The 26,404-nt window shown below is 41.2% G+C and overlaps 1 protein-coding gene across 8 annotated transcripts in view; it reads left to right on the top strand.

Moving 5' to 3' along the window:
* mef2aa (myocyte enhancer factor 2aa) overlaps positions 1-26,404 on the top strand; it is a 115,314-nt gene that overhangs the window by 68,684 nt on the left and 20,226 nt on the right. For 3 of the 8 annotated variants that reach the window (XM_061774152.1, XM_061774151.1, XM_061774150.1), the window contains 3 exons: positions 18,275-18,406; positions 18,476-18,610; positions 21,017-21,233. In XM_061774152.1, the coding sequence (XP_061630136.1) occupies positions 18,275-18,406; positions 18,476-18,610; positions 21,017-21,233 (484 nt within the window). The remainder of the gene's footprint in view (positions 1-18,274; positions 18,407-18,475; positions 18,611-21,016; positions 21,234-26,404) is intronic. The other 5 variants (XM_061774156.1, XM_061774153.1, XM_061774157.1 and 2 more) reach the window with 3 other exon arrangements.

Raw genomic sequence — 26,404 nt, 5'->3', positions numbered from 1 at the left:
CAAAACTCTGGAAACGTCGCCGCAACATATCCGGTAGTTTTGTTCTTCTTTGATTTTGTTAGATCACTTGTGAACAGGGGACGTTTCTTCCTTGGAGCATGTGTTTCCAGATCGGCGGCGGACAATAATCTTTATGTGTGGTGTTCTGTGTTGAGATTATCAGAGCACACCACACACAGTATGATGACAACTGTTGAATGCCTGTTTTTCTTTCTCGTGTTGCATCTGTAACAGATAATCTTCTAAGATTTGAAAAATCCTTGTGTACCAGGCCTTACTGGGGCCACATTTTATAATAGTAATAATGCATAGCACTTATGTCGTGCTTTTCAAAACACTCAAAGACGCTTTACAATTGCACACATTGTTCATGGTCAGCTACTTGTGTAGCCACACCTACCCTGGGGCAGTGTGACAGAAGCATGGCTGCCATTTTGTGCCTACAGCGCATCCAACCACCACTAAACATCCAACCGCATTCATTCATCGGCAATGATGGTTAAAGTGTCTTACCCAGGGACACAACGACAAAAGGCGCTCTGGCAGGGAAACGAACCGGCGACCCTCCGGTTTCAGGGCATACACTTATTCTGTGCATCTCTGCACACCTGAATTCCTTAGAATGAAAACATTGCCTCTTTTAAAAAAAAAAGAAAAAAAAGACCCATTTTGTCGGGATAAAACGTCTTAAATCTTTCAAGGATAAAGTTGTATTTTTCCAAGATAACATTTAAATTAAAAGGTAAACAAGGAGAGAAAGTATATTTTAACAAGTCAGATTTACTATATTAACTTTTAACTTTATTTTCATAATATTATGCCTTTAATTCCTGAAAAAAATAGAACTATATTCCTATAATAATATGCCTTTTGTTCTACAACAAACAAAAACAAAACAGACTTTATTCAAGCAAGGATGTCAGATTTATGTGATGATACTTCAGTCAAAATCTTTTTTTTTTTTTTTTTTTTTTTTAATCAGCTCAAAGCTCAAGTATGGGGAAAAAATTTGTTTATTTTGTTGGGATGCCAGTATGTAGATATGCACTTTTTATTTAATGATACAACAATTTTTATTGCGAATTATTTACATTCTGGGGACTACTGGGCGCCACGCTGGCCAACTGGTTAGAGCATCAGCCTCACAGTTCTGAGGACCCGGGTTCAATCCCCGGCCCCGCCTGAGTTTGCATGTTCTCCCCGTGCCTGCGTGGGTTTTCTCCGGGCACTCCGGTTTCCTCCCACATCCCAAAAACATGCATGAATTGGAGACTCTAAATTGCCCATGACTGTGAGTGCGAATGGTTGTTTGTTCCTATGTGCCCTGCAATTGGCTGGCAACCAGTTCAGGGTGTACCCCGCCTCCTGCCCGATGACAGCTGGGATAGGCTCCAGCACGCCCGCGACCCTAGTGAGGAGAAGCGGCTCAGAAAATGGATGGATGGATGGGACTACTGGTTAATGGGGATTCTGTTGTAATGTGTTAGCCTTATGATTGACAGGCCATTGGTCCAGGGTGTACCCCGCCTCTCATTGTCAGTCAGCTGTGATTTGTTCCAGCCCCACCACGACCCTGAACAGGATGAGGTGTTATTGGCAATGGATGGATGTCTGTGGTTCAGTAATGTTTACAGAGCAAAGACATGTACTACACAAGCAACTCGTGAACTGCAACAGGAGTGTGGGGTCTTGAAAGTAACCGGGAGCAGTGTGTATTGGACGATGAGAATTGCGTAATGTCTCCTGTCGTAAACGTGTGCATTATGAACCACATGAAATAGGTCAAGATCGGGCTGACCTAATTTGATTGGATCTAGTTGGGCGGTAGCGACGGTAGCGGAGCTGTTAAAAGATCATTAAACCACAAGCCCTGAGTCCACCCTTGTGTTCTTCTGCGACCTTCAATGAGGGGCTGAAATACACAGCGGTGTCTTTTGAGTTAGCAACAACCAGCTCGCCCTTGTGCACCCCTCCTCCCGATGTTCCCGCTGTGCAGCCAACCTCCTCCTTGCCCAGGGGTGAGGACAGAGCAAATTCTGCTGGGATGGGCTGGCATCATGCCACCTATCCCCCCTGCAGCAGGCCGGACCAACTGGGGCCAGAAAACAGAGATTGCCTCAGATTGATGAGGACCCAGGTCTGCAGTCAGGGTGTAGATTGTTGCCGAACAGAAGTCCTGCTGCCATTTCCTGCCCTCTCTGCTGCCCAACATCGGTTAATCGGAACTCCTAATTGTCTTTATGACTATTTTAGAGGCCGGGAAGGATTGGAGTTCAGGGCATGGGGTATGGTTTGAAGGGGCCGGAAGCTCATAATCCACTCAATGACCAGTGGAGGGAAGATGGAGGAAAATGTTTGAAATTCAAATTACAGGGAGGGAGGAAGAACATACATCACATGCTTGCTGCAAGATACACAGGGTCCATTCAGGGTGCGTTTACAACGCAGGAACCTGCATACACAACCCGTGCAGCGGCACATTGATTGTTTTTCTTCGATTATGATATTTTTATGATCATGAGAAACCTGGTTCTAATATCTAGTGGCTGTTTTTTATTCATTTTTTAAAATCTATTTAAAGTCCCCTGGATATTTTTCTCGCCCAAACTACAAATTTGAGAATCAATAAAAGAATCAGTAAATAATTGAATCGTTAAGCAGTATCGAAAATGGAATAGGAATTCGAAAAATTTGAACAATTCTCATCCCTACTGTCTACATGTGTTGCTCCTCCGTTTTTATTCAAAGATCAGTCGCTTAAAGAGTTCTAAAACTGCAACTATCGTTGCTAATCATTTGTATGTCAATGGCGTTTTCCATTGTATGTCAGCATTAAGCAAGCAGGGCCTTTAAATACACAATGTCAAATTCTCTTTGTTTGAGGTTGAATTTACCAGTTAAACGTTAACTGTTGCTTTTTGTGAAGTGAGTTGAATTGACTTCACTGCCACCATACAGCAAGTCAAAGTCAAAGCAAAGTCGGATCATTCATATCTCAAAGCACCAATGTATAAATGTTATTTGGAAATACACAGCGTCCTTATTTTTATCAGCATGTAGTGTTTTTCATTTTATTTTTTAAATATTTTTGGACTCAAAGTGTTTTTCTTATAAGTAGTGTAATTATGACATTTCAAAGTTACAAATGGTGTGCAATGAAGTAGCAAGTGCAGTGGTGTAGGACTATGTGGCTACCCGGCACAAGAAGGCACGCTGAGTTACCTCTGTACTTACTGTTTTTCATTTGTTTTATACTCATGGCTAATGTGTTTTTCATACAGATAGTTACCTTAATTGTGACCTTACTACTGTGTTAGTGTAGATTATTGGTCAACTACAGGGTATTCCAACTGGTGTGAAAATTTGGGTTCTGTACATGCTGTAGGAAGAGAACTCCATCGTAAACCAAGTATGTGCCACCTTTTTCCATTTGGTGGAATCCGTGATCTCTTTCTCGTGATGACATTGGTTTGTCTTCATTCTCAATTTGCAATTGAATTCCCTCCCGTCTCACACTGGAAATACGCAGGTCAATGATTATTCTCAGCGGCTTCGAGAGCTAATAGCTTTGTTGCATCAGTCATCATTCACGACAGTCTCAGAACAGCGGCAGCCTCTTGCAATCCTCAGTCAAATCAGTTATATTTTAATTGGTAATCCTGTCGATCAAATCCAGGTACCGTAGTTGGGGATAGGGACCGAACGAGTCCTGCCACAAATAGCGAAAAAACAAATATTGGACTTCCCCCGAAAAATATTTAGAATTGCCTATATTTATAGTTTGAAGCATAAGTACACCACAAACTATGATTCCAAAACACTTGACTATCATTTTTAAACTCATTCTACAACATTACCCTTAAAAATAAAGGGATTAGAGAGATTAGAATTTTGAAAAAATGCCCCGGAAGTGTCAGCAGAGCAAAAAACATGCGTGGCAAAGAGTTTTCGGTAATTTCACCACAGAACAGTAGAACAGTCTCGATACAGACCCTTTCCAAAAAATTTGAATATCGTGGAAAAGTTTATTTAATTCCATTCAAAAATGTAAACTTTCATAGATTATAGATTCAGGGCCCACAATTTAAACAATTTCAAGTATTTATTTGTTTATTTTTACATAATTTGGGCTTCCAGCTCATAAAACCCACGAAATCAGGAATTCAAAAAATTAGAATACCTTATTTTCACGACCATAAGGCGCCCTTTAAAGTCTGAAATTTTCTCCAAAGTGGACGGGGGCGCCTTATAATGTGCACCAAGTTCCAAAATCTATAAATGTTGTGTTGAGCGCTCCGCTTGACTGACTGGGAGCATTTCCTGCCGACATGCTGCTTATATAGAGGAAAGGCGGACGTGACTTGAGTACAGCATATGGAAGTAAAGGGGGAAGGGTGCGCGTGAGGGAGGACGCTAAAGTCACGCCCCCAGTAGGTATCTAGCGCCGGGATGTGCAGTGTGCAAAACAACATCGGTTTGGCTAAGGACCCCCGAAAATGGCACCTACGAAGAGACACGCTTATGAAGCACAGTTTAAACTGCAAGCTGTCAGTTATGCGGAGGAACATAGGAATCGAGGAGCCGCGAAAGAATTCAAGATCAACGAATCCATGGTTCGCAAGTGGAGGAAGCAGGAAAACGAGCTTCGCCAAGTCAAGAAGACGAAGCTGAGTTTCCGCGGAAACAAGGCGAGGTGTCCCGAGTTGGAAGACCAACTCGAGCAATGGATTAATGAGCAAAGAACAGCCGGGAGAAGCGTCTCTACAGTCACCATTCTACTGAGGGCAATAACCCTTGCAGAAGAAATGAAGATCGAACATTTTCAAGGAGGTCCGCCTTGGTGCTTTCGTTTTATGAAACGGTGCCATCTATCCATCCGGGCAAGGACTACCGTGGCGCAGCAACTTCCGGCAGATTACAAGGAAAAAATGTCCATCTTCCGCTCCTTCTGCAGTAAAAAGATTGCCAATAAATACATCCAGCCCAACCACATCACCAACATGGACGAGGTGCTGCTCACTTTCACTCACTTTCGACATCCCGGTGAACCACACTGTAGAGAAGAAGGTGACCACCACGGTAGCGATACGCACGAGAAGTCGGCTTTTACTGTTGTGCTTGGTTGACATGGTAATGGACAGAAACTGCCACCTATGGTGACTTTTAAGAGGAAGACGATGCCTAAATAAAAATTTCCAACCGGTCATTGTTAAGGCCAATCAAAAGGGCTAGATGGACGAGGAGAAAATGAGTGGCTGAGTGAGGTGTACGTAAAGAGACCGGATGTTTTTTTTCCACGCGTCACCGTCCCTGTTGTTCTGTGACTCCATGCGCGCCCATCTCACAGCCGCTGTGAAAAACCAAGTGCAACTAAGACTGGGAGGCAACGCCAGGCGAGTTACCCCACCATATGTGAATGGATTGTGGATGCTTGGGCTAAGGTATCTGCTTTGACTGTTGTCCGAGCTTTCGTGAAAGCCGGCATCATTGCTGAACAGCCCCCCGGCAACGAGACTGACTCTGACAATGACGAGAAGGAACCCGGCGTGTTTGTTGGAGAACTTGCCCAGCTGTTTATTTCGGATTCAGAAGATGAGGACTTTGATGGATTTGCAGATGAGGATTGATCAAAAAATAACGTGAGTACATTGTTACATACTTCAATAAAGTACAACCGAACTCAGTTTTGCTCCTGCTGCCTTTTTAAAAACATTGTTTTAGCGTGCATGCATGCTACCGTATGCTTTAAGCTAGCGTATGTTTTACCATGCCTGCGCCCAATAATACGGTGCGCCTTATGTATGTGTTAAATACAGAAATAGACCCCGTAACTGAGACTGCGCCTTTTAATACGGTGCACCCTATGGTCGTGAAAATACGGTACTGTGAAGAAATCAACATTTACTTCTCAGTTTTTGTAGAAAAGAAAAAGAAATTAGGGTCACATTAAATCAATCAAAATATTTTACTTTCAAAACTATATGTTAATCTTCAATACTTGGTTGGGAATCTCTTGGCTTTAATCGCTGCCTCGATGCGCCGTGGCATTGACGCAATCAGCCTGTAGCATTGCCTGGGAGTTATGGAAGCCCAGATTGCCTTGATGCTTGGTGTTAGTTCTTTGTTTTTGGGTCTGGTGGCCCTCCTTTTCCTCTTGATAATACCCCATAGATTCTCAATGGGGTTTAAATCCGGCGAGTTGGCTGGCCAGTCAAGCACTGTGATGGCATGGGTATCAAACCAGGTTTTGGTTCTTCTCTCGGCAAGGGCAGGGGCCAGGTCCTGCTGAAAGATGAAATCTGCATCTCCATACAGATCCTCAGCAGAAGGAATAATGAAGTACTTTAAAACATTCTGGTAGACTGTTGCGGTGACCTTGGATTTAAGAAAGCAGAGTTTACCAACACCAGCACTGGACATTATACCCCAAATCATGACTGACTGTGGATATTTCACACTGATCCTCATTCACGAATGAGAGGCACACTTTACTTGCATCGGAAAAGTGGACCTTGAACCACTGCCCAACAGTCCAGTCCTTGTTCTCCTTGGCCCAGTTGAGACGCTTCCTACGTTGACTCAGGCTCAGAAGTGGCTTGACTCGAGGAACCCGACAGTTGTAGCCCATCTCCCGAATGCGCCTGAATGTGGTGGTTTTTGAAGCTGTGGCTCCCGTCTCATTCCACTCTGATAATCCGCTGAAGCTCACGGTCATCTCTTTAGCAGGTGCATCGTCTCCTGACACATGCTTGGACACAGCACTCTGTGAACAGCCAGCCTCCTTAGCTATGAACCTTTGTGGCTTACCCATCCTATGGAGGGTATCAATGATGGTCTTCTGGCCAGTTGTCAAGTCTGCAGTCTTCCCCATATTGAACCCAACTGAGAAAATTGAACCAAACTGAAGCAATTTAATGACACCTGGGGAAATCTGTGCAGGTGCTTTGAGTTTAGTAGAAGATTAGTGTGTGACACTCAGTTTAAAACACTTATGGCCTGCAAAATTTGGGCTGATTTCTTCACAGTATTCAAATTTTTTGAATTCCTGATTTTGTGGGTTGTATAAACTGGAAGCCCAAATTATGTAAAAAATAAACACATAAATAATTTAAATTGTGAGCCCTGAATCTATAATCTTTGAAAGTTTAACTTTTTGAATGGAATTATGGAAATAAACAAACTTTTCCATTTTTTCCTTTTTTGGAAAGGTTCTGTGTATCACTTCAACATACATCCTTGACACCAATGACAATGACACACCTTGACTACTTTCCCATTATACAGGGCTCTGCTTGCTGGCATCTTAGGGCATTACAGTAAGAGCACAAAACATGTGAATTTGGTGAGTTTAAAAAAAAAAAAAAAAAAAAAGGTTGTCAGGTCAATTTGTGAATCGTGAACTCTGAATATCGCCAAGCCTTGTTGGTCTGCTTTGTGATGTGTCCAGTGATTAGGACCACAGGGACAGCAATTGTGTCTCAATGGATTTTCTGTTTGTCATGTTTTGTCACCTCTGAATAAAATTTAAACTTTTGCGTTGAGAACTTGGCCCCTCCCTTTGCTTATCCACTAACAACCGAGACGAGAGTGAGCCAAAAGGAAGGATATGACTCCAGCCTCATATCCTGATATCAGTCCTCCCGGTCATGCGTAAGGACCACGAGATTGAACGAGATATGTCTGGAAATTTTGTTGTTGTTGTGTAATAGCCCAAAAATGTTAAGATTGGCTTCGACGGCGTGGCCCGAAGACCCATCCCCCCTTCCAAAAAATGGAAGCCGAAAAGGCATTTGATTCCCCTAAAGTGAGGACAACAGTCTGGAACACTGTTCTAGTGAAAGTCTCTTAAGGTGTTATATAAGCGTGGCAATGTTCCTTGGCAAGATAAAAGTCTCCTCTATCAGCTGCCTCCCGAGCTGCTGATTTCCGAGTGCCTTTGCATTCAAAGGAGCCCTTTGATAAGCCCGTTAGACGGAACTGCCCGGACACAATGGTGATGTCATGAGGATTAGCATGCTACCTTTGTGAGTCCCAGTGCCGGGGGCCCATCCACGATACTGCCGGGTTAAAGGCTGTGGAACATGAGCCAGCGTCTTTAAGAACATGCTTAAAACACACACACACACACCTAGAAAGGCAATCAGTAGAGTAGACCTCCATCAATGTGGAAATATTGTGGTCTGTATCTCAACACAAAAGACTTGGTATTTACAGTGGTACCGCGATTTACGAGTTGAAGTCGTTAAGTGCCCGAGCCATAACTCAATTTTCTTGTATATCAAATTGATTTTCCATTTAAATTAATTGAAATCCCATTAATCTATTCCAGACCCCGAAGCAAAACACATTTTTGTGTATTGTATAAATTTATAATTAAACTTAAAATTAAAATTAACAAGAATTTAAAGAAGTAAAATTGTTTTAAATGTGAAATTAGTGTATGAAGTAGGCCTGTGTTGGATGCATGTTTTTAAGGGGCATGGTCTTGTGAGTGACATCAGAAGCTGAGGAACCAGCATCTCCTTGCAAGTGTTCTCATTTTGTATTTTTGCATTTCACTGTTTCTTCCGTTCAATAAACAGCATTACAATACCTGATTTGCGTCATTCCCCCACCCCCTTACTCAAGCTCAGTCTCACCTCAAATTTTGGCTCACAAAATAAAGCAAAAAATCAACCAAGCGCTCATAACTCGAACAACTCATAAGTTGAGGCGCTCCAAAATCAAAGTACCTTTGTAAATATGTTCACGCTTGGCGCAGATAGAAATATTCCACCCATCCATTTTCAACACCGCTTATCCTGGTTAGGGTATCGCCTATCCCAGCTGACTTCGGGCGAAAGGCGGACTACACCCTGAACTGGTCGCCAGTCAGTCGCAGGGCACATATAGACACGGACAACCATTCACACTTACATTCACACCGTCACTGAGTGGGAACTGATCCCATGCTGCCCACACCAAAGTCAGGCGAGTGCACCACTACACCATCAGTGACGAGATAGAAATATTTTTTGCTTATATTAAAATTGGGGAGCTGTAGAAAAGTCTACCCAGGACAGTATACAGTATGTCTTCTCCCCATGCGTTCAATTCATTCCCAGCACTGTAACATGAATAAGTTAAACGTGATAAAAGCTCTCGTCATAAGGGAAGGGAGAGCATCTTGAGAGAAATTGTATTAAAGTACCTCTCTCAAATAGCAGGTGAATATACTGTAGGATCTAAAGGTTTGTCCGACAGACTTATTTTTACTTACTATCCTTTACTTTGCGGCACTGGTTAGCACATCTGCCTCACAGTTTTGAAGACTGGGGTTCAAATCCCGGCCCTGCCTGAGTGGAGTTTGCATGTTCTCCCCGTGCCTGCGTGGGTTTTCTCCGGGTACTCCGGTTTCCTCCCACATCCCAAAAACATGCTTGGTAGGTTGATTGAAGACTCTAATTTGCCCGTGGCTGTGAAGGTGAGTGCGTTTATATGTGCCCTGCGATTGGCTGGCGACCAGTTCAGGGTGTAACCCGCCTCTCGCCCGAAGACAGCTGGGATAGGCTCGAGCACACGCGCGACCCTAGTGAGGATAAGAGGTACAGAAAATGGATGGATGGATGGATGGATGGATGGATAGATGGATGGATCCTTTACTTTGACATTCAGCTAATCGGACGTCAAACAGCGTTTCGCCACTGTTTTATGTTTAGAGGTTCTCAGTTTATGATGCTCTTGATACAGTATAGGCATTTTCTAGGTTGTGAAGGGCATACAATAAACTAGTTTGAACAGTGGTTTAAGAATACGTGGTCATGCGGCCTTGGAAGGCACGCTCTGTTATCGCAGTCATTAACATTTTTATTTTTATTGATTTATATTTATCTTCTTGAAGTATCTTTCATGCAAATATTTACTGTACAGTAATTATGACTTTACCACTGTGTTAGCATACGTTAGTGTACAGTGAATTGTGACTTGCGTACAAATTGGGGCTACTTCGCTACTGTGGAATGGATGCAGAATATAACGTCCCCTGGAGTGACCTTTCATTCAGAAAAAAAGATAGCATACAATCAAAACAAAAAGGATTTCATACAATCTTTACTGAAATTATGACTACTGCATAAGCGTAGGTTAGTGATAGACTATGGCATGTTACAACTTGTGACATAAATTCGAGTTATGTCGCTGCTGCAACAATGGAACTCAAAATAGAGTGCCCCCTATATATACACGTTGTACAGTATATCAAATGTTATGTGTGGTTGTCGTGTTTTGTGGTGCTTGGCAGCTTCAATTTGTAATATCCAGGTTGCTTTTGGGGTCAGATAGCTGTCGGGGTCTGCGAGTCGTCCCTTCTATGGTCATGTTTTCACACAGCTGACTTAGATTAGGCGGTATGGGGAGGTTGCCAGGTTCTGGCAGGTGTTCGGAGGAGCGACACCTGTTTGGCCATGTGCTGGTGAGTGATCAATTTACTGGGAACTGTGGGCAGTCACTGTGGGACATGCAGAACATGCCAAGTCATTCAGCAAAGATTTACAGCCCCAAAACCCCCCCCCCCAAACTTACCCTGCTACCTTCAGTCACTCACATGCATGAGGATGCCTCAGTAGAGTTGACTGGAACTCTTTCATTGATGAACTAATGCACAGCAGCTGTCTTGCATTCGCAATACCTTGAATAATGGCTTTATATAGCCTTTTAAAAGATATGTATTACCTTGATTTATGTCAAATGTCATAGCACAACTGCATGTCCTTGTTACTGTATCTTGTTCCTCTCCTTCCAAGCCCTCCCTACAAGGCTCAGGCCTGTGGGTGTGCGCAGAATGCTGTTGTGCAGAGGAGCCCCGACCAACACAACCGAGATATTCCCATAATGAGTAGGATGGAGTTTTAAATGTGCAGGTTCGCATCAGAGTTTTTGGCAGGCGGGCGAAGAAAGTGCATAGTGGAAGGCCAGAAAAACATACAGACCTTTAAAGGAAGGCTGACTATAAAGAGCGTTTGCGCGGTAAACAGGAAATGAAGCAGCAAGGCGTTTTCTTAGAACCAGAGGAATGTCACCGCTTTGTACCACACCGGTCTTATTGCTTGTGTGGTTCAGTGAGACCCAGTCATTATGTGGGCCAGTTGTCTCTTGTTCTCATTGTGGCCACGCTAGTCGGGAAGAATTGGGATTGGGAACATCCCAGTCCAACCCATCCATTCTATCAACAGTATCTCTCGAGTCCAGTAGACCTCAAATGGATATCTTACGGTCAGTGGAAACCAATATTGAACAGAAACAAATGCCATACCCCCAATGAAGCTTGTTGGTGGTGGTGGGGGCTTCATGCTTCGGCTTGTGTTTTTGGCAGGAATCTAGAATTTTGACATTAGTTAAAGTGGAGGGAATTAGGGGGGTTAGGGTTTTAGCAGTCAACTTAAGCCCAGAACCGTCAGTAGTTAGAGTTGGGGTTAGGAGTTCAGAGGTTAGGGTTATGGTAGTCAATTTGATCCCAAACCCTTTAGAAGTTGAGGTTTGGGTTTCAGTTGGAGTAGATATGTGGAGACAAGGGGTTTAGGGTTATAGCAGTCTAGAACCTTCAGAGTTTATGGTTAAGGTTAAGGGTTCATGGTTAGGGTTGGCATTATAGCGATAAAGAGTAATGGGGTTAGTGTTAGTGTTTGCAACACTCAGTTTTAACCCAAACCTTCAGAAAATAAGGTTAGGAGGTTAGGGTTATAACAGTGAATTTTAGTCCAGAGCTTTCAGAAGTTAGAGCTGTCAATTTTAGTACAAAACCTCCAGAAGTTATGATTATGGCTTTGATGTTGAGTGTTAGGGTTTGGATAATAAGCACGAAGGATACATCTTTAGTGTTAAAGCTAGAAGTTTATGTGGTTAGGGGTAGAGCAGTCAATTTGGAGTGTCTTTGAAAATTCAGCTGGCAACCTGGATGAATATACGGACACTGTCACATCCTATATCAGTTTCTGTGAAGAGGTGTGTGTACCAACAAAGTCATTTCGCACATTCAACAACAACAAGCCGTGGTTCACTGCCAAACTTAAGCAGCTTCGCCAAGCTAAGGAGTATGCATATCAAAGCGGGGACAGGGCCCTGTATAATCGAGCTAGAAACCAGCTGACGAAAGACATTAACATTGCAAAGAGGAACTATGCAGCAAAGTTGGAAAAACAGTTTAGCGCTAACGATTTTAAATGAGTCTGGCATGCATTCCAATCGCTGACAAATTACAAGCGACGATCCCCCCCAAGCTGTGAACAATAGCACACTAGCCAACGACTTGAATACCTTCGACTGCAGATTTGAAAAGGACACTTTCACACCCCACACCCACCCAGCCACACCACCGACTTTTGCGTTAACCATCCGCGAACAGGATGTGAGACGCATCTTCAAACAACAAAAGATTAACAAAGCGGCAGGCCCAGACCATGTGTCCCCATCCTGCCTCAAAGTCTGCGCGGACCAGCTCACTTTAGTCTTCACTCAGATCTTCAAAAGATCTCTGGAACTGTGCGAAGTACCATCCTGTTTCAAACGCTCCACCATCATTCCAGTCCCCAAGAAACCAGTAATCTCGGGTCTAAATAACTACAGGCCTGTCGCCTTGACATCTGTGGTCATGAAGTCCTTTGAGCGTCTCATGCTGGACCACCTCAAGAGCGTCACAGGTCCCCTGCTGGACCCCCTGCAGTTTGCCTACCGAGCAAACAGATCTGCGGGTGATGCAGTCAACATGGGACTGCACTTCATCCTAGAACACCTCGACAGTGCAGGGACCTACGCGAGGATCCTGTTTGTGGACTTCAGCTCAGCGTTCAACACCATCATCCCTTTCCTCCAAGCTTCTCCAGCTCAGCGTCTCACCTGCCATCTGCCAGTGGATTTACAGCTTTCTGACGGGCAGGACACAGCAGGTGAGGCTGGGGGAGGCAACCTCATCCACACGCAGCATCAGCACTGGGGCACCCCAAGGTTGTGTCCTCTCTCCGCTGCTCTTCTCTCTCTACACAAACAACTGCACCTCAACGCACCCGGCTGTCAAACCCCTGAAGTTTTCAGATGACACCACTGTCATCAGCCTCATCAAGGACGGTGACGAGTCTGCATATCGACACGAAGTGGACTGGCTGGAGCTGTGGTGCGGCCGACACAACTAGAGCTGAACACGCTCAAGACTGTAGAGATGATCGTGGACTTCAGGAGGCATCCTTCGCCACAGCTGCCCCTCACGCTGTCCAGCTGCCTTGTGTTAACCGTCGAGACTTTCAAGTTCCTAGGAATTACAGTCTCTTAGGACCTGAAGTGGAGAATTAACATCAACTCCGTCCTCAAAAAGGCCCAGCAGAGGATGTACTTCCTGCGGCTTCTGAGAAAGAATCAGTCCAATAAGTCCTGTGTTCTTCCATCACAGTCTGGTTTGGTGCTGCTACAAAAAAGGACAAACGCCGACAGCAACGGACAATCAAAACTGCTGAAAGGATTGTCGGTACCCCCCCTACCCATCCTTGAGGACTTGCACACTGCCAGAACTAAGACAAGAGCGACAAGACCAATTATATATTACTCGTGCACTCACTGTAGTAGTCTCACCACGCTGCACTATTTGCATATCTGTTGTTGACCAATACTGGCCACTCATGCCAGAGTAGCATCTGCTCCATTTGCACACTGACTGAGGAGTATCTGCAACATTTGCGCAATCAACATTGTCCCAGATTATCGCACTACTCGCTTGAAGTCTCGGCACCCTTTGCACAATAGTCATTGCACCGGACTATTGCTCTATTCGTCATTCGAACTGCTCTAAGTGCTAGAGGACTCTACATCTTTTTGCACAATTGTCAAAAAAAATAATAATAATGTACCGGCATTACCAGATAACTAGCAACCCTTTATTGCTCAGTGACTGTTTTTCTCAATGTCTTTATGTCTCAAAAGTGTTCTCTGTCAATTGACTGTCTGTTGTCGTACTAGAGCGGCTCAAATTACCGGAGACAAATTCCTTGTGTGTTTTTTGGAAATACTTGGCAAATAAAAATGATGATTCTGATTCTGATTTTAGCACAACACCCTCTAAAGATTGGGTTGGGGTTCGACTAGGGTTATGGGGATGGGGTTATGGTTCAGGTTGTTGCAGTCAATTTGATTCCAGAACCTTCAAAGGTTAAGGTTAGGGTTTCATGGTTCGGGTTGCCATTATATGTTCAGAGTAATGGGGTTAGTGTTAGTGTTTTCAACACTCAATTTTAGCCCAAACCTTCAGAAAAGAAGGTTAGGAGCTTATGGTTAGGGTTATAACAGTGAATTTTAGTCCAGAACTTTCAGAAGTTCGTGTTAGAGGGTTAGAGTTGTCAGTTTTAGTCCAAAACCTCTAGAAGTTATGGTTATGGGTTTAATGTTTAGGGTTTGGATTATAAGCACTAAGGACATATCTTTAGGGTTAAAGCTAGGAGTTTATGTGGTTAGGGTTACATCATTCAATTTTAGCACAATGCCTTCAAAAGATTGGGTTGGGTTAGACTGGGGTTATGGTGATGGGTTAGAGTTAGAGTTTGGTTTGGGATTTGTGGAATAGGGTTCTAGCAGTAAATTTTAGCACAAAAATGTTAAAATGTAGGGTTAAGGGTTAGAGATGAGGTTAGGGTTATGTGGTTAGAGTTATAACAGTCAATTGTTGTCCCGAACCTTCAGAAGTTGAGAGTAGTAGGGTAGGATGTCAATTTTGAATACAAACCTTCAAAAGTTTCAAAAGCCAACATGCATCCAAATTCAGCAAAATAATGTAAACATGTTTTTGAATGGCCCAGCCAGAGCTCTGATCTAAATCCTAAACAGGGGCTGTGCACAAGAGATGGCCTCAGAATCGGACAGATTTGGAGCACTTTTGCAAGGAAGAGGCGATGCTACAGACTAACAGTTATTGCAACACCTTTCAGAAATTTCAGCTGTATATATATATATATATATATATATATATATATATATATATATATATATGTGTATGTATATATATATATATATATATATATATATATATATATATATATATATATATATATATGTTTTATTTACAATTGCGCTCAACATTATTCAACTCCATTCTAGTTGTACAAACTAACTGTAAATTGCACGCCTCATTGTAATTTTTTTTCTTATATTTTTAAAACAGATTCATGTGTATTCTATTTCATCATTTATATTGTATGCAAGATTTTTTTTACTTACAAAGTGACCTACAAAACACATTTTAGAACCCTTCACTATTAATGAAAGTTTCCATCGATCAAAACAACAATGTATATTTTTGCAATGGAGGTGTCAAGTGGATTCTACAGGTTGCAGGCTACATTACATGAAAAAGCTGCTTTTTTAATGGCTTGTATTAATTCTTTCTATATAGACAAGTGAGAGCCATGCCAAGGAAAAAGAGTTGCAAGAGTTCCACTATCAACTCTCAATATTTTAAAGGAGTCACATCAAACCAAGTCTCGGCGTTTCAGCAATGCTTATAAAAAGTGAGGTTTAGGCGATCGGCGTGAAGGTTAGCCACATGGTCTGCACAGATGCGGGCAGCTGTCACATTTCTGTCAAGTTCTTCGATGCTCCTCCCCAGCGATCTCGCACCAAACTTGCACGCTCTCACCCAAAACAACACTCACTCCTATTCCGCCTTCGTGTCTCTCACCTTCACATTTGCACACACACACCAACACACACACACACACACACACACACACTCACACTCACACTCACTCACTGACTGGTTTCACATCATCGTGTTGGGCCATAAAGACAAGAAGCCGAGATTGAAGTCTCATTAGTGTGTGTAGGGGGCGGTCTTGCCGTGACCCCGTTACGTGCAGGAGTCAGCGACCTTCCTGTACACGCACGAGGGCTACATCCTCGCCACCCCACTCCAGCAACCTGCAGGGTGTGTGCGGTTCGCAGCTACGGGCCCGATAGAAGAGCCTTGAGACGCGGCCATAAATCATGTTTTGATGTGCGTCCGCCGCCATATCACAAGCTGTCACATGCTGTCAGCCTGCCTTGTTATTGCCGCTATTCACAGCGGTAATGAGGAGCAGTGCAGAACACTTTTTTTTTTTTTTTTTTTTAAATGAGCACAGCTTTTTTATTTTGACTTTGTCGTGATAGTGCTGCGCTCATATTAGCAGCACCGTTTCATACCCGCTAATCTTTAGCAATATTTGATTAGTTGAGCTTCTGGAAAATATTCAAAGTGTTTTACTTTTTCCACATTTTGGAAGAAATTAATTTTTTTCTCCTCCGATTTTCTACACACAATCCCCCCATCAGTTCATAACTCCGAAAAATCCTAAATTCATGCACCCATATGTCAAGGTACCAGTGTATTAATAGTTTAAATGCAAAAATGTACCACAAATTATGATCCAAAAACACTTCAATATTGTTTCTAACTTACAACAATACTTAAGAAACAATGCCGTACAGATTGTGTGTGTAAATTGCCTTTGCAACCTGTAAGAGCAATTGTCAAGCAATAACAAGATCTGTTATTTGTTGAATTTTTCAATAGCCACTCAGCAGAGCAAAATAATACTCAAGACTCAAACACTGTAACTTCTTCTAACAACCCAGGCTAAATTTATCTCCTCTCCAACATGCAAAGATTTTAGAAGATTCTATCACTTCAACAACCTTGACACTAACTACTACTTTCCTATTAGCCAGGGCTTTGGCACTATCTTATGGCATCTTAGAGCATTACAGAAATAGCACAACATTTGTGAATAGGTGAGTTTTTCAGTGAATAGCTGAGGATAGACTCACAACAATAAAAAAAATAGTAAATTTGTGAATAGCAAACCACAAACAAGTGGGAGTTCAGTGTACGTAAGTATTCACAGCTAAAAATGGAGCTCAGGTGCATCCTGTTTCCATTGATCCTCCTTGAGATGTTTCTACAGGTTAATCGGTGTCCACCTGTGGTATAGATTGGACATAATTTGGGAAGACACACAGTTGTCTGTATACGGCCCCACAGTTGACAGTATAGAGTATGTGAGCACAAACAAAGAATGAAGTCAAAGGAATTGTCTCTCGACCTCTGAGACAAGATTGTCAGGATTGTGTGATTTCTTTTTTTAACTTTATTTTTAATGAATTTGAAAACAATCTCAAAAGTGTATTTCATGTTGTCATCATGGGGTGTTGTGTATAGTATTTAGAGGACAGAAATTAATACAATTCATTTTGGAATAAAGCTGTAAGAACAAAATGTGGAAAAATCGAAGCCGTGACTGCTTTACAGATGCACTGACTGTACAGTATATTACTCGCAGGAATTAATGTCCCACCGTGGCGAGTTAAATAGTGGGAAAAGCACTGCTCTGGGATCCTCTTAAGCACAGAGGGTTTGCACTTGTGATAAGTGTAGTATAATAAAAATCCTTACCCTGCAGTCAGAGAAAATAAGAAGGAAAAAAGAGTGGGTCAAAGGGGGAAGGGCAGGAGCAATAGGAAGAAAAGGAAAACATTATTTTGGTTTCTTTGAACACCTATCGAGTTAAGGTTCAATATTTTATATCAGGGTCTCACAAACTTTAAAACATGGCAGTACATGGTGTTTCAGTGTATGATATTTGTATTGTAAATTTTGTAACTTTTTTTTTTCACTGTATGTTTGAAATTAAAAGTTAATTCATGCATGAATCATGAATTGCCATAACACAAACATAACTGCCGAAAGTTATTCATACCCTTGCTATATGGAGTTGAAGAGAATTTTAACAGTACACAGATACTACATTACATTTCTGATAAATTATGAGGGACCAATGAAACATAAAGCAAAAAAGCGACCAAGCGAGGGCTCGTCACTCGAAAAACACATACCCACTGTATGATAGCCTTTGCATGAGACACGCCCGTCCCCTCAAAACAGGCTGAAAAAGGCTGTTAAAAGTGTGCTATTAATTCTTGATCTTTGGGGTATTTTGACGAAAGCATGTCACGGATATGTTAAGACACCTGGGAACTGTTTTGAATTGTGAAACAAATGCAAAAAGGGTCTCCTTAAAAAAAGAAAAAAGAGAAAATAAAATGCGCCTCACCTATTTTATGTTCTTTAAACGCTGACATTTCCCTCCACTAGGTCATGGACTGCAGTTAGGATAGCATGGTGTTGAAGATGCCCGTGTAACACACTGTTCACTAGTATTGTTCTGCAAATCGAGAGACATGTCTTGTGTTGTTTTTATTTCCAAATTGTGCATCTTCCTTTCAGAAATTAAGAAACAAAGGCCATAATGACTGTGCTAGCCCCGATCCCGAAGACTGTTTCGGGCACAGCCCCCTCACCGATGACCATTTCGGCAAACTAAGCGAAGAGAGCGATTTAATGTACAAGCGCTGCGGTGTAAGTACTTTCCTCCTGTCCCTTGCTGTTTTGTGTTGATGGCTGTCTCTATGTCAATGTTCACTGCAGGCGCTAAACAAGAAAGAACACAGAGGTTGCGATAGCCCGGACCCCGATGCCTCGTATGTCCTCACTCCTCATACTGAAGAAAAGTATAAAAAAATTAATGAGGAGTTTGATAATATGATGAGAAATCATAAAATCGTAAGTACTGTAAATAGAACCGTTTTTTTGTTTTTTTTGTTTTTGTTTTTGCTTGGCTTTGTGTGCCACAAAGGATTTTCTCTCAATTTTTTTCGTTGATTGACCTTTTTTCTGTCTTTTAGTTAACCTGCCCAAAAACTCTTTCAGAAATTTGCTTTCTATAAAGAATAACGCCTCCACTTCTGGATTGTTATATTGATTTGTGCTGCAAGTGATTTGTATGGCACCTTGATAAGATCACATTGTATTTGTCATATTTTAAACATTCAAGATTTGAGTAAATACATGAGTGCAGTCAGTGTTCATCACCTTATCCTCATCACATACTGTAGTTTTCATAGTAAAACCCTCCTGTTATGTTGCAGGTTGAATTGACAATCCAATTTACAAATCTAACAAAAATATTTCAAAATATAAAACAAAAAATGTTCTGCTAAACATTTTTTTTCTGATGTGTGTGTGTGTATATATATATATATATATGTGTGTATATATATATATATATATATACATATTTTTATTTTTTTTAATTTAGAGTAAATATTTATCTGAACTACAATTTCTGTTTTTCACAGTAGTCTTATTTTAACCATCACAACATTTTTTTTGTTGTTGTTTTTATTCTTGCACAACCTTTAGGGTTTTTAGTCGTCTTATTTTAACCTCTTCTTTTTTACTTTAGTGGGCTTTACAGTAGTAGCCTTTCTCGTTGATGCTACCAGGATCCATTACAATTGATGGACCTGAATATTGTTAATAAAAATGTATTGATAATTGAAAATAAAATTAAATATGTAGTCAAATTAGAATATTTGTATTTTTTTATTTTTAAGTTGATATATATATATATATATATATATATATGAATGTTTTAATAAATATAAAAGGTTATGTAAAACTCATTGGTTGGCCATCTGGGGTTTTCAAGTATTCACCTCCAAAAGCCTACTAATTTTATATACTGTATATTGACATTGTTTATTTATTTTTTCTTTTTTCATTGATTTGCTTAATTGATGGCTAATTGATGAATATTTTTCTGGTGTGGCAAAAAAGAAACATAACAAGAGGGTTAAACATCCGGTCCCAAAGCATTTTAGCAGCATTATTTTTAGCCGATAATGAAAATATTTGTGTGATCTTCTCATGCGTGCCTATATTCTCTTCGTTCCTGACATGAAGAGCACCACTTTGCCATTAACAAAAGTCATGATAACGCACCGACTGACCCACTGGATGAAGGCTGTAATGATTTTTGGTTTGTTTGTTTTTTTTTTAATCACTGACATGTGCCATTGTCATTGTTGCTTTGCACAGTCAGCACGCGGTCACTAATTGCGTCACCAGTCTTGTAGCTGTCACAATCCATCTTTGCCATGTTGACAAATGCATACACAAATCCTTCAAAAGGCAAATCGTGCACCTGTTGTGCTGACCGCTGCAATGCCGAGGTGGTTACTTGAATGCATGTTGCTGTTTTTTATTTTCTTTCAAAATGTTTGTGTTTTGTTTGTGCTGCACCAGCACTGAAGATGTATCTACTGTATACTGTTTGTAGATTGGTTATAGGCCAAGGTGATTAATACGCTGGACAAATGTTGAGTTTAAGTGAATTTTTAGTGTCTTTTTCTTGCACGTAAAGAAATAGTTAAAAGACTAAGAAGTTGAGCTTTTGGGATTTCACAGCAGTCTTAGTTTAACATGCACAACTTTTGGGGTTTTTACGGGAGTTTTATTTGTTTCCCTGTGGAACTTTTGGTGTATTTACCGTAGTTTAATTTTAATCCCTGCAGCTCTTTTCTCATAGTCTTATTTGGTTTTTGGTTAGAATTTTTTTATTTTAACGTGTTTTTTTGGTTTGTTTTTTTTGTTACAGTAGTCTTGTTATTTTTTAGTTTTTTTTTTGTTTCTTTTTACCTGCGCAACTTTTGGGGGGGTTTACAGTAGCCTGCATAAAACCTGTGCCACTTACTGCGCAATGTTTTATTTTGGGTTTTTACAGTTGTAGTCTTACTCTGCAGTAGATTTCCCCCAGGATCCCTTAGAATGGTGAAAAACAAAAATTTCCTATAAGTTGTTAAACATTCACTACTCAGGTTGTGGCCGGTGGAGGCATCATTTGCGGCTTAACTGAATATGTCTTACAAAGTGTTTTGTTTGTATCATAACATCCAATTATTGTAAAATTCATGTTAGAATATACCTTGACTATACATACATTGTATGTGGTTGTTTCTATCTATTGTTACTCTCACGAGTGCCAGGCTGTTTTGTGAATCAGTGTCCTACCCCCAAGGGGTAGCTCTCAGTTGATAATAGCATGACAACCACTGATGATCATCATCAGACCTTGGAATGTGTTTGTGTGTAATTATCTGGGTGCCTGTGTTGGTGTCCCTACTGCAGCCCACAGTGTTGCCTCAGCAGAACTTCTCCATGCATGTGGCCGTACCCGTGTCCAACCCCAACGTCATGTACCAGCCCGGAAGCGTGACTCTGAGCACCCAGAGCTTAGCGGCGGCCGCAGCCTCCCTCGGTGACAACGGGATGCTGTCCCCTCAGCAGGCCTCCTTGCATAGGAATGTGGGCTCCAGCGGAGGCCCCCAGAGGCCCACCAGCGCAGGTTAGTTGGTGGACACTGCCCCGCTTTCAAAAACATGGATAATGAGGTATCAGGCAGATGCTACAGGCCTAGTGTCTCCTTGGGTGCCGACACTGAGTTGTTGAACCACGTTGATGTATCCTAGAGGGGTTGGGTGCAGGGACCACTTAACAGGGGAGATACTTTTCCAAGGATCCCCTCATAATCCTAATGTCAGTTAACCATAACTACAAAATGCACTCCTAGGAATTAAAATGTTGCCTATTTTTTTGAGAACAAAATTCTCATGTTTTGAATTTGAGTATCGTAATTTCTCCTGTATAATACGCACCCCCAAAGTTGACCTCAAAATTCTGTAACACCCTTCTGCCTATGTATAATGCATTTTTACAATGCATGATTTTGCTTTTACCCATTTGATCAACAGATTAAGTATTATCTGTAGTTTGTTAGTTTTTTAAAATAATTATTCTGAAGTTAAGCACTTTATTTGAACACATAATACTTTATTTTTATTTACTTGCTCTTATTTTGAAATTCAGAGCCCTACTTTTATTTAGTAAATGAGAAAACACACAGTTGTGCTCATATGTTTGATTACCCATGCAGAATTTGTAAGATGGGTACAATTCTTTAAAAAATACATGAAGGGTCAGGCGAAACACACATAATTTTATTTTAATGATATTCAAACTAAACTGTCAAGCATTTCAGAAAAACATTATCATTAAACAAAACATTAGCATCAAGAAATTAATGATGGTTGTTGTTCAGTCATAAGTCGTATTTATAAAAAAAATAATAATAATAAATAAATAAATAAATAAATAAATAATAATAATAATAATTTCACAAATTCTGCCAGGGTATGTAAACTTATGAGCACAACTGTACATATATGCCGTCATATGTGTCCTCGTCATATTGGAATGAAAGTGTAGGCTACACCTTTCTCATAACCTCTAGGTGGCGGTGACATAATGGAATGAAAATGTACACCTTTCTAGATGGCGGCATACATTTATAAAATGTGAAAGTTTTCCCCATTTTCCCCTATGCCTATGTATAATGCGCACGATTGATTTTTGACAATTTTTTTTGGGGGGGGGATGCTCATTATACACGAAATTACGTTATCTCGTTGTCTCGGCGCAAAGAATTTGAGTTGAGATGTGTCATCTGTAAAACTGAAAAGTACTGTGGAATTTCAAGAGAACGTGCTGATTTCGTAATTCACCTGTGTAGAATTGGTTGGGCAAAAGGAAAGAATGATCCAATTTTTTTAAGTCCCACATACTGTGAGGTGTGAGCAGACGTGGCATCTGTAAGCTAAAGTTGACTGTGGAGTTTGAAGTGGAGTGCTGATTTCACTTCCTGAAAATAAATGGGAAGATTGAAACCTGATTTCCTAGGCCAAAAGACATTGCGCAAATCTGGCATCTGGCAAGAACGTGTTGGCTTTATCAGGAACCTGGAAATAATTGAGAAGTTTGAGAGGTGGGGAGGGTTAATTAAAAACTGATTTTCTAGTCCCAAAGAACATGAGCAGTCGTGGCATCTGTAAAGCTGAAGTTTATGGGGTAGTTAGTGCTGTTTTCAACATTGGCATGAAATGAATTGGGTAGATTGTCGGAAAAAATTAATACAGATTTTGTTTTAGTCCCAAAGAATGCAAGCAGACCTGGCCTCTGTAAAACTGATGTTTATGATGTTATGTTTAGTTTAAAGAGACAGTCTTGCTGCTAAACAGTAACTCTAAATGAATTTGGAAATAAAATACAGAAGTTTACTAAAACAAAACAAAAACAAAAAGAGGTCAGAGAGAAGTCTTACATTTGTCTGAAAAAGGCTATGCCTCGTACTCTCTGTAGTTGAGTAAATACCACACCACATTCATTCAGCAGATGTTGGTGTAATACAGTTTCTTTTTTCCTCCCTCTCTGACATCTTTACAAGATGTTACCGTCAGAGCGTTGTGTAAGAACGAGGTGTCCGCTGGTACTGGGATGACTGCTGTGATTCTGTGGGTCCAGATGGCTTTGGCTACACTGCATATAATACAAGTACATGCAGTGAGGTGTGAAATGCCTCGTTCTGACATGACTTCATAGCACAAGTGTCCAACGCCTTGTCGTTCCAGTTCACATAACGCTTGTTTTTCCACCATGGCAAGTCTTTAGCCTTTGTAGTTTAATGCTGTAGTCAAAGACAGACTTGCGTGGGATTCAATGTGCCATGCTTTGATTTCGGTTTTAACTCTTGGATAGCGTCCCCTCGCACAAACGTAAAACTTTAAAGAGCGGCCCCGATAGATACTTCATTTCCAAGTGTGTGATTGATGGCTCGCTGCGAGTCCAAACTTGTGGCAGAATGCTGTGTTTGCTGTGTGTAAACTTTAAAGGGGACATCCAGTATGACTCTCCGTAGTGTGTTTTATGTCTCCCAAGTATTTACTGTCTATTGTCATACTAGAGCGGCTCCAACTGCCGGAGACAAATTCATTGTGTGTTTTTGACATACTTGGCAATAAAGAAGATTCTGATTCTAAGTGTGAAATTAAACGACCAAGTAAATCTTTTGTTATCTGCATGTTTCTGAAAATGTGTATGTGAGAGAGCCTTTATGAATTCATCCCAAATGTTACAGTTACAAACAACGGCAACACAGTGGTTTAGTGGTTAGCACGTCTGCCTCCCGGGTTTGAATCGAAGACACACTAAAAAAAACAACAAAGTGCACAAAGGTCTCCTATATTTACTTACTATTTAGGTGTAAAATTGTTCATAGGTGTGAATGTGAGTGTGAACGGTTGTTTGTTTAAAATGGTTTCATGTGTAATAAATGTCATTATAATTATTTACCGATTACTTCATCAAATAATTTAAAAAAATATTAAATGTCTATGTTAAATTATTTATATATTTGTAATTGTATTATTTACAATAAAACAAAGAACTAATTATTTAATGAAAAAAAAATTCTTTTTTAATGTCAAATTGTTTCTTATGCTGGGACCCCCTTGCAAACGAGATTTTGCATCTCAAGATTTTATCACACATAAATAAAGAATTTCCAACATTAATTCACCATAAATAAAAAGGTTAAATGTATATGTGAAATTATTTATTTTACTAATAGTTTTTGTTTCATTATTTACAATAAATTGTTAATTTAACCAATTATGTAATTAGATAAGGCTGCACGGTGAACGACTGGTTAGCACATCCGCCTCACAGTTATGGGGACCCAGATTCAAATCCGGCCAAGCCTGTGTGGAGTTTGCATGTTCTCCCTGTGGCTGCATGAGTTTTCTCCAGGTACTCCGGTTTCCTCCCACATCCCAAAAACATGGTATGTTAATTGAAAAATCTAAATTGCCCGCAGTTGTGAATGTGAGCGTGAATGGTTGTTATTTTATATGTGTCCTGTGATTGGCTGGTGAGGTACACCAGTTCAGGGTATACCTCGCCTCTCACCCAAAGATAGCTGGGATAGGCTCCAGCATGCCCGCAACCCTAGTGAGGATAAGCAGTATGGAAAATTAATGAATAAATAAATGAATTAAAAAAATTACTTAATACATTTTAATTCACCAATTTTAAGGGAGGAAAAGCCTAAATTAATGAAACAAATATTACCCTTGGTATGAAGTCTGCTCTATCCTTGGGGTATTTTGTTGAAATAGATTTTTTTTTTCATATTAACACAACTGAGAACTACTTTAAATCCTAACATAACTCCTTTAAAACGTTCCTGAACACTGCTTGATGTTTTCGGAAAATGTAGCCTCCACCATGGCAGACACTGATAGGAGAAAACATGCCTTTTGCAGGCTCTGAAGATAAATCTACACATGATGTTCACGTCTGGTATAGCACTCCATGCGCTGCTCAGTGTTTTTTTTTTTTTTTTTTGTGTGTGCACAAGCCGTGCAGATGGTTAATCATATCAGTCTGTGCATCTCATTAGGTGGCCTGCTTGATAGCGCAGAGCTCTCGATGCCAAGCAGCGTGGGCTATGGCCCAGCGGGTAAGTCCTTCCCGAAGAGATTTATGTGCTCTCTGTAGCTCTGCCCACTGGACCTCCTGCTTAGCACTTGAGCTGGATGCTTGTGTTATCCATCTGTGATTGGTTCAAGACAAATCAGGCACGGCTTGGGGGCCTTTTTGCTTGGCTATAGAGTCACTTCATGATAAAGGCCTCCTTTGTGATATGCTTGTTATATACACGCATGAGATGTGTGAAATGGTAAATAAACGCAACATTTCCTTGAACAACACCCCCACCCTGAAGCCCCCCATGGTGTTTCCTTCCCTGTGTTGACAGGTGCATCTACCCTCACAGGCCTTATAAGGCTGGCTAGGGCCCATAAGATGGCCAGACCAGCATAACCCTGGAGGTATTCAGGTCATGATATCCCTCTAAGTCCTCAGTACACAATGACCGGACAGCCTGTCAGGGCTGCAATGTGCTGCGTGAGGGGCGGTGGCAGGTGGGATTTTAACTCTTTCCCTGCCACTCCGTTCGCCTGACGCCAAACGGGACCCTCAGCTTGTTTATAAAGATATGATTATACAGTGGAACCTCAAAGGTCAAACACAATTCTTTCCAAGACGTTGATCAACCTCCGAATCCCAAAGTTAATAATTCCTTCATTCATTCATCTTCCGTTCCGCTTATCCTCAGTAGGGTCGCGGGCATGCTGGAGGCTATACCAGCTAACTTTGGGGGAGAGGCGGGGTACACCCTGAGCTGGTCGCCAGCCAATTGCAGGGCACATATAAACAAACAACCATTAGCACTCACATTCACACCTATGGGCAATTCAGAGTCCTCAATTAACCGACCCTGCATGTTTTTGGGATGTGGGAGGAAACCGGAGTACCCGGAGAAAACCCACGCAGGCACGGGGAGAACATGCAAATTTCACACAGGCGAGGCCGGGATTTGAATCCCGGTCCCCAGAACTGTGAGGCATATGTGCTAACCAGTCAGACACCCTGCTGCCCAAAGTTAACAATACAAATTAAATTAACAACTTTAAAACAAGTGTGAAAAGAGGTTAGCCACTGTTAAATGTAATAATACAGCTCAAGTGCATGGTTACACAGCTGATGCAGACTCATCACATGCATTGTAACTATTCCCACGTGACAATAGTTGGCCAATCAGATTGTTTATTCAAAGAAAAT

This window comes from Phyllopteryx taeniolatus, chromosome 5, assembly GCF_024500385.1.
Source record: "Phyllopteryx taeniolatus isolate TA_2022b chromosome 5, UOR_Ptae_1.2, whole genome shotgun sequence".
Classification (NCBI taxonomy): Eukaryota; Metazoa; Chordata; class Actinopteri; order Syngnathiformes; family Syngnathidae; genus Phyllopteryx; species Phyllopteryx taeniolatus.
The sequence above is the reverse complement of the archived record's forward strand: the minus strand, read 5'-3'. Positions and strand labels throughout refer to the sequence as shown.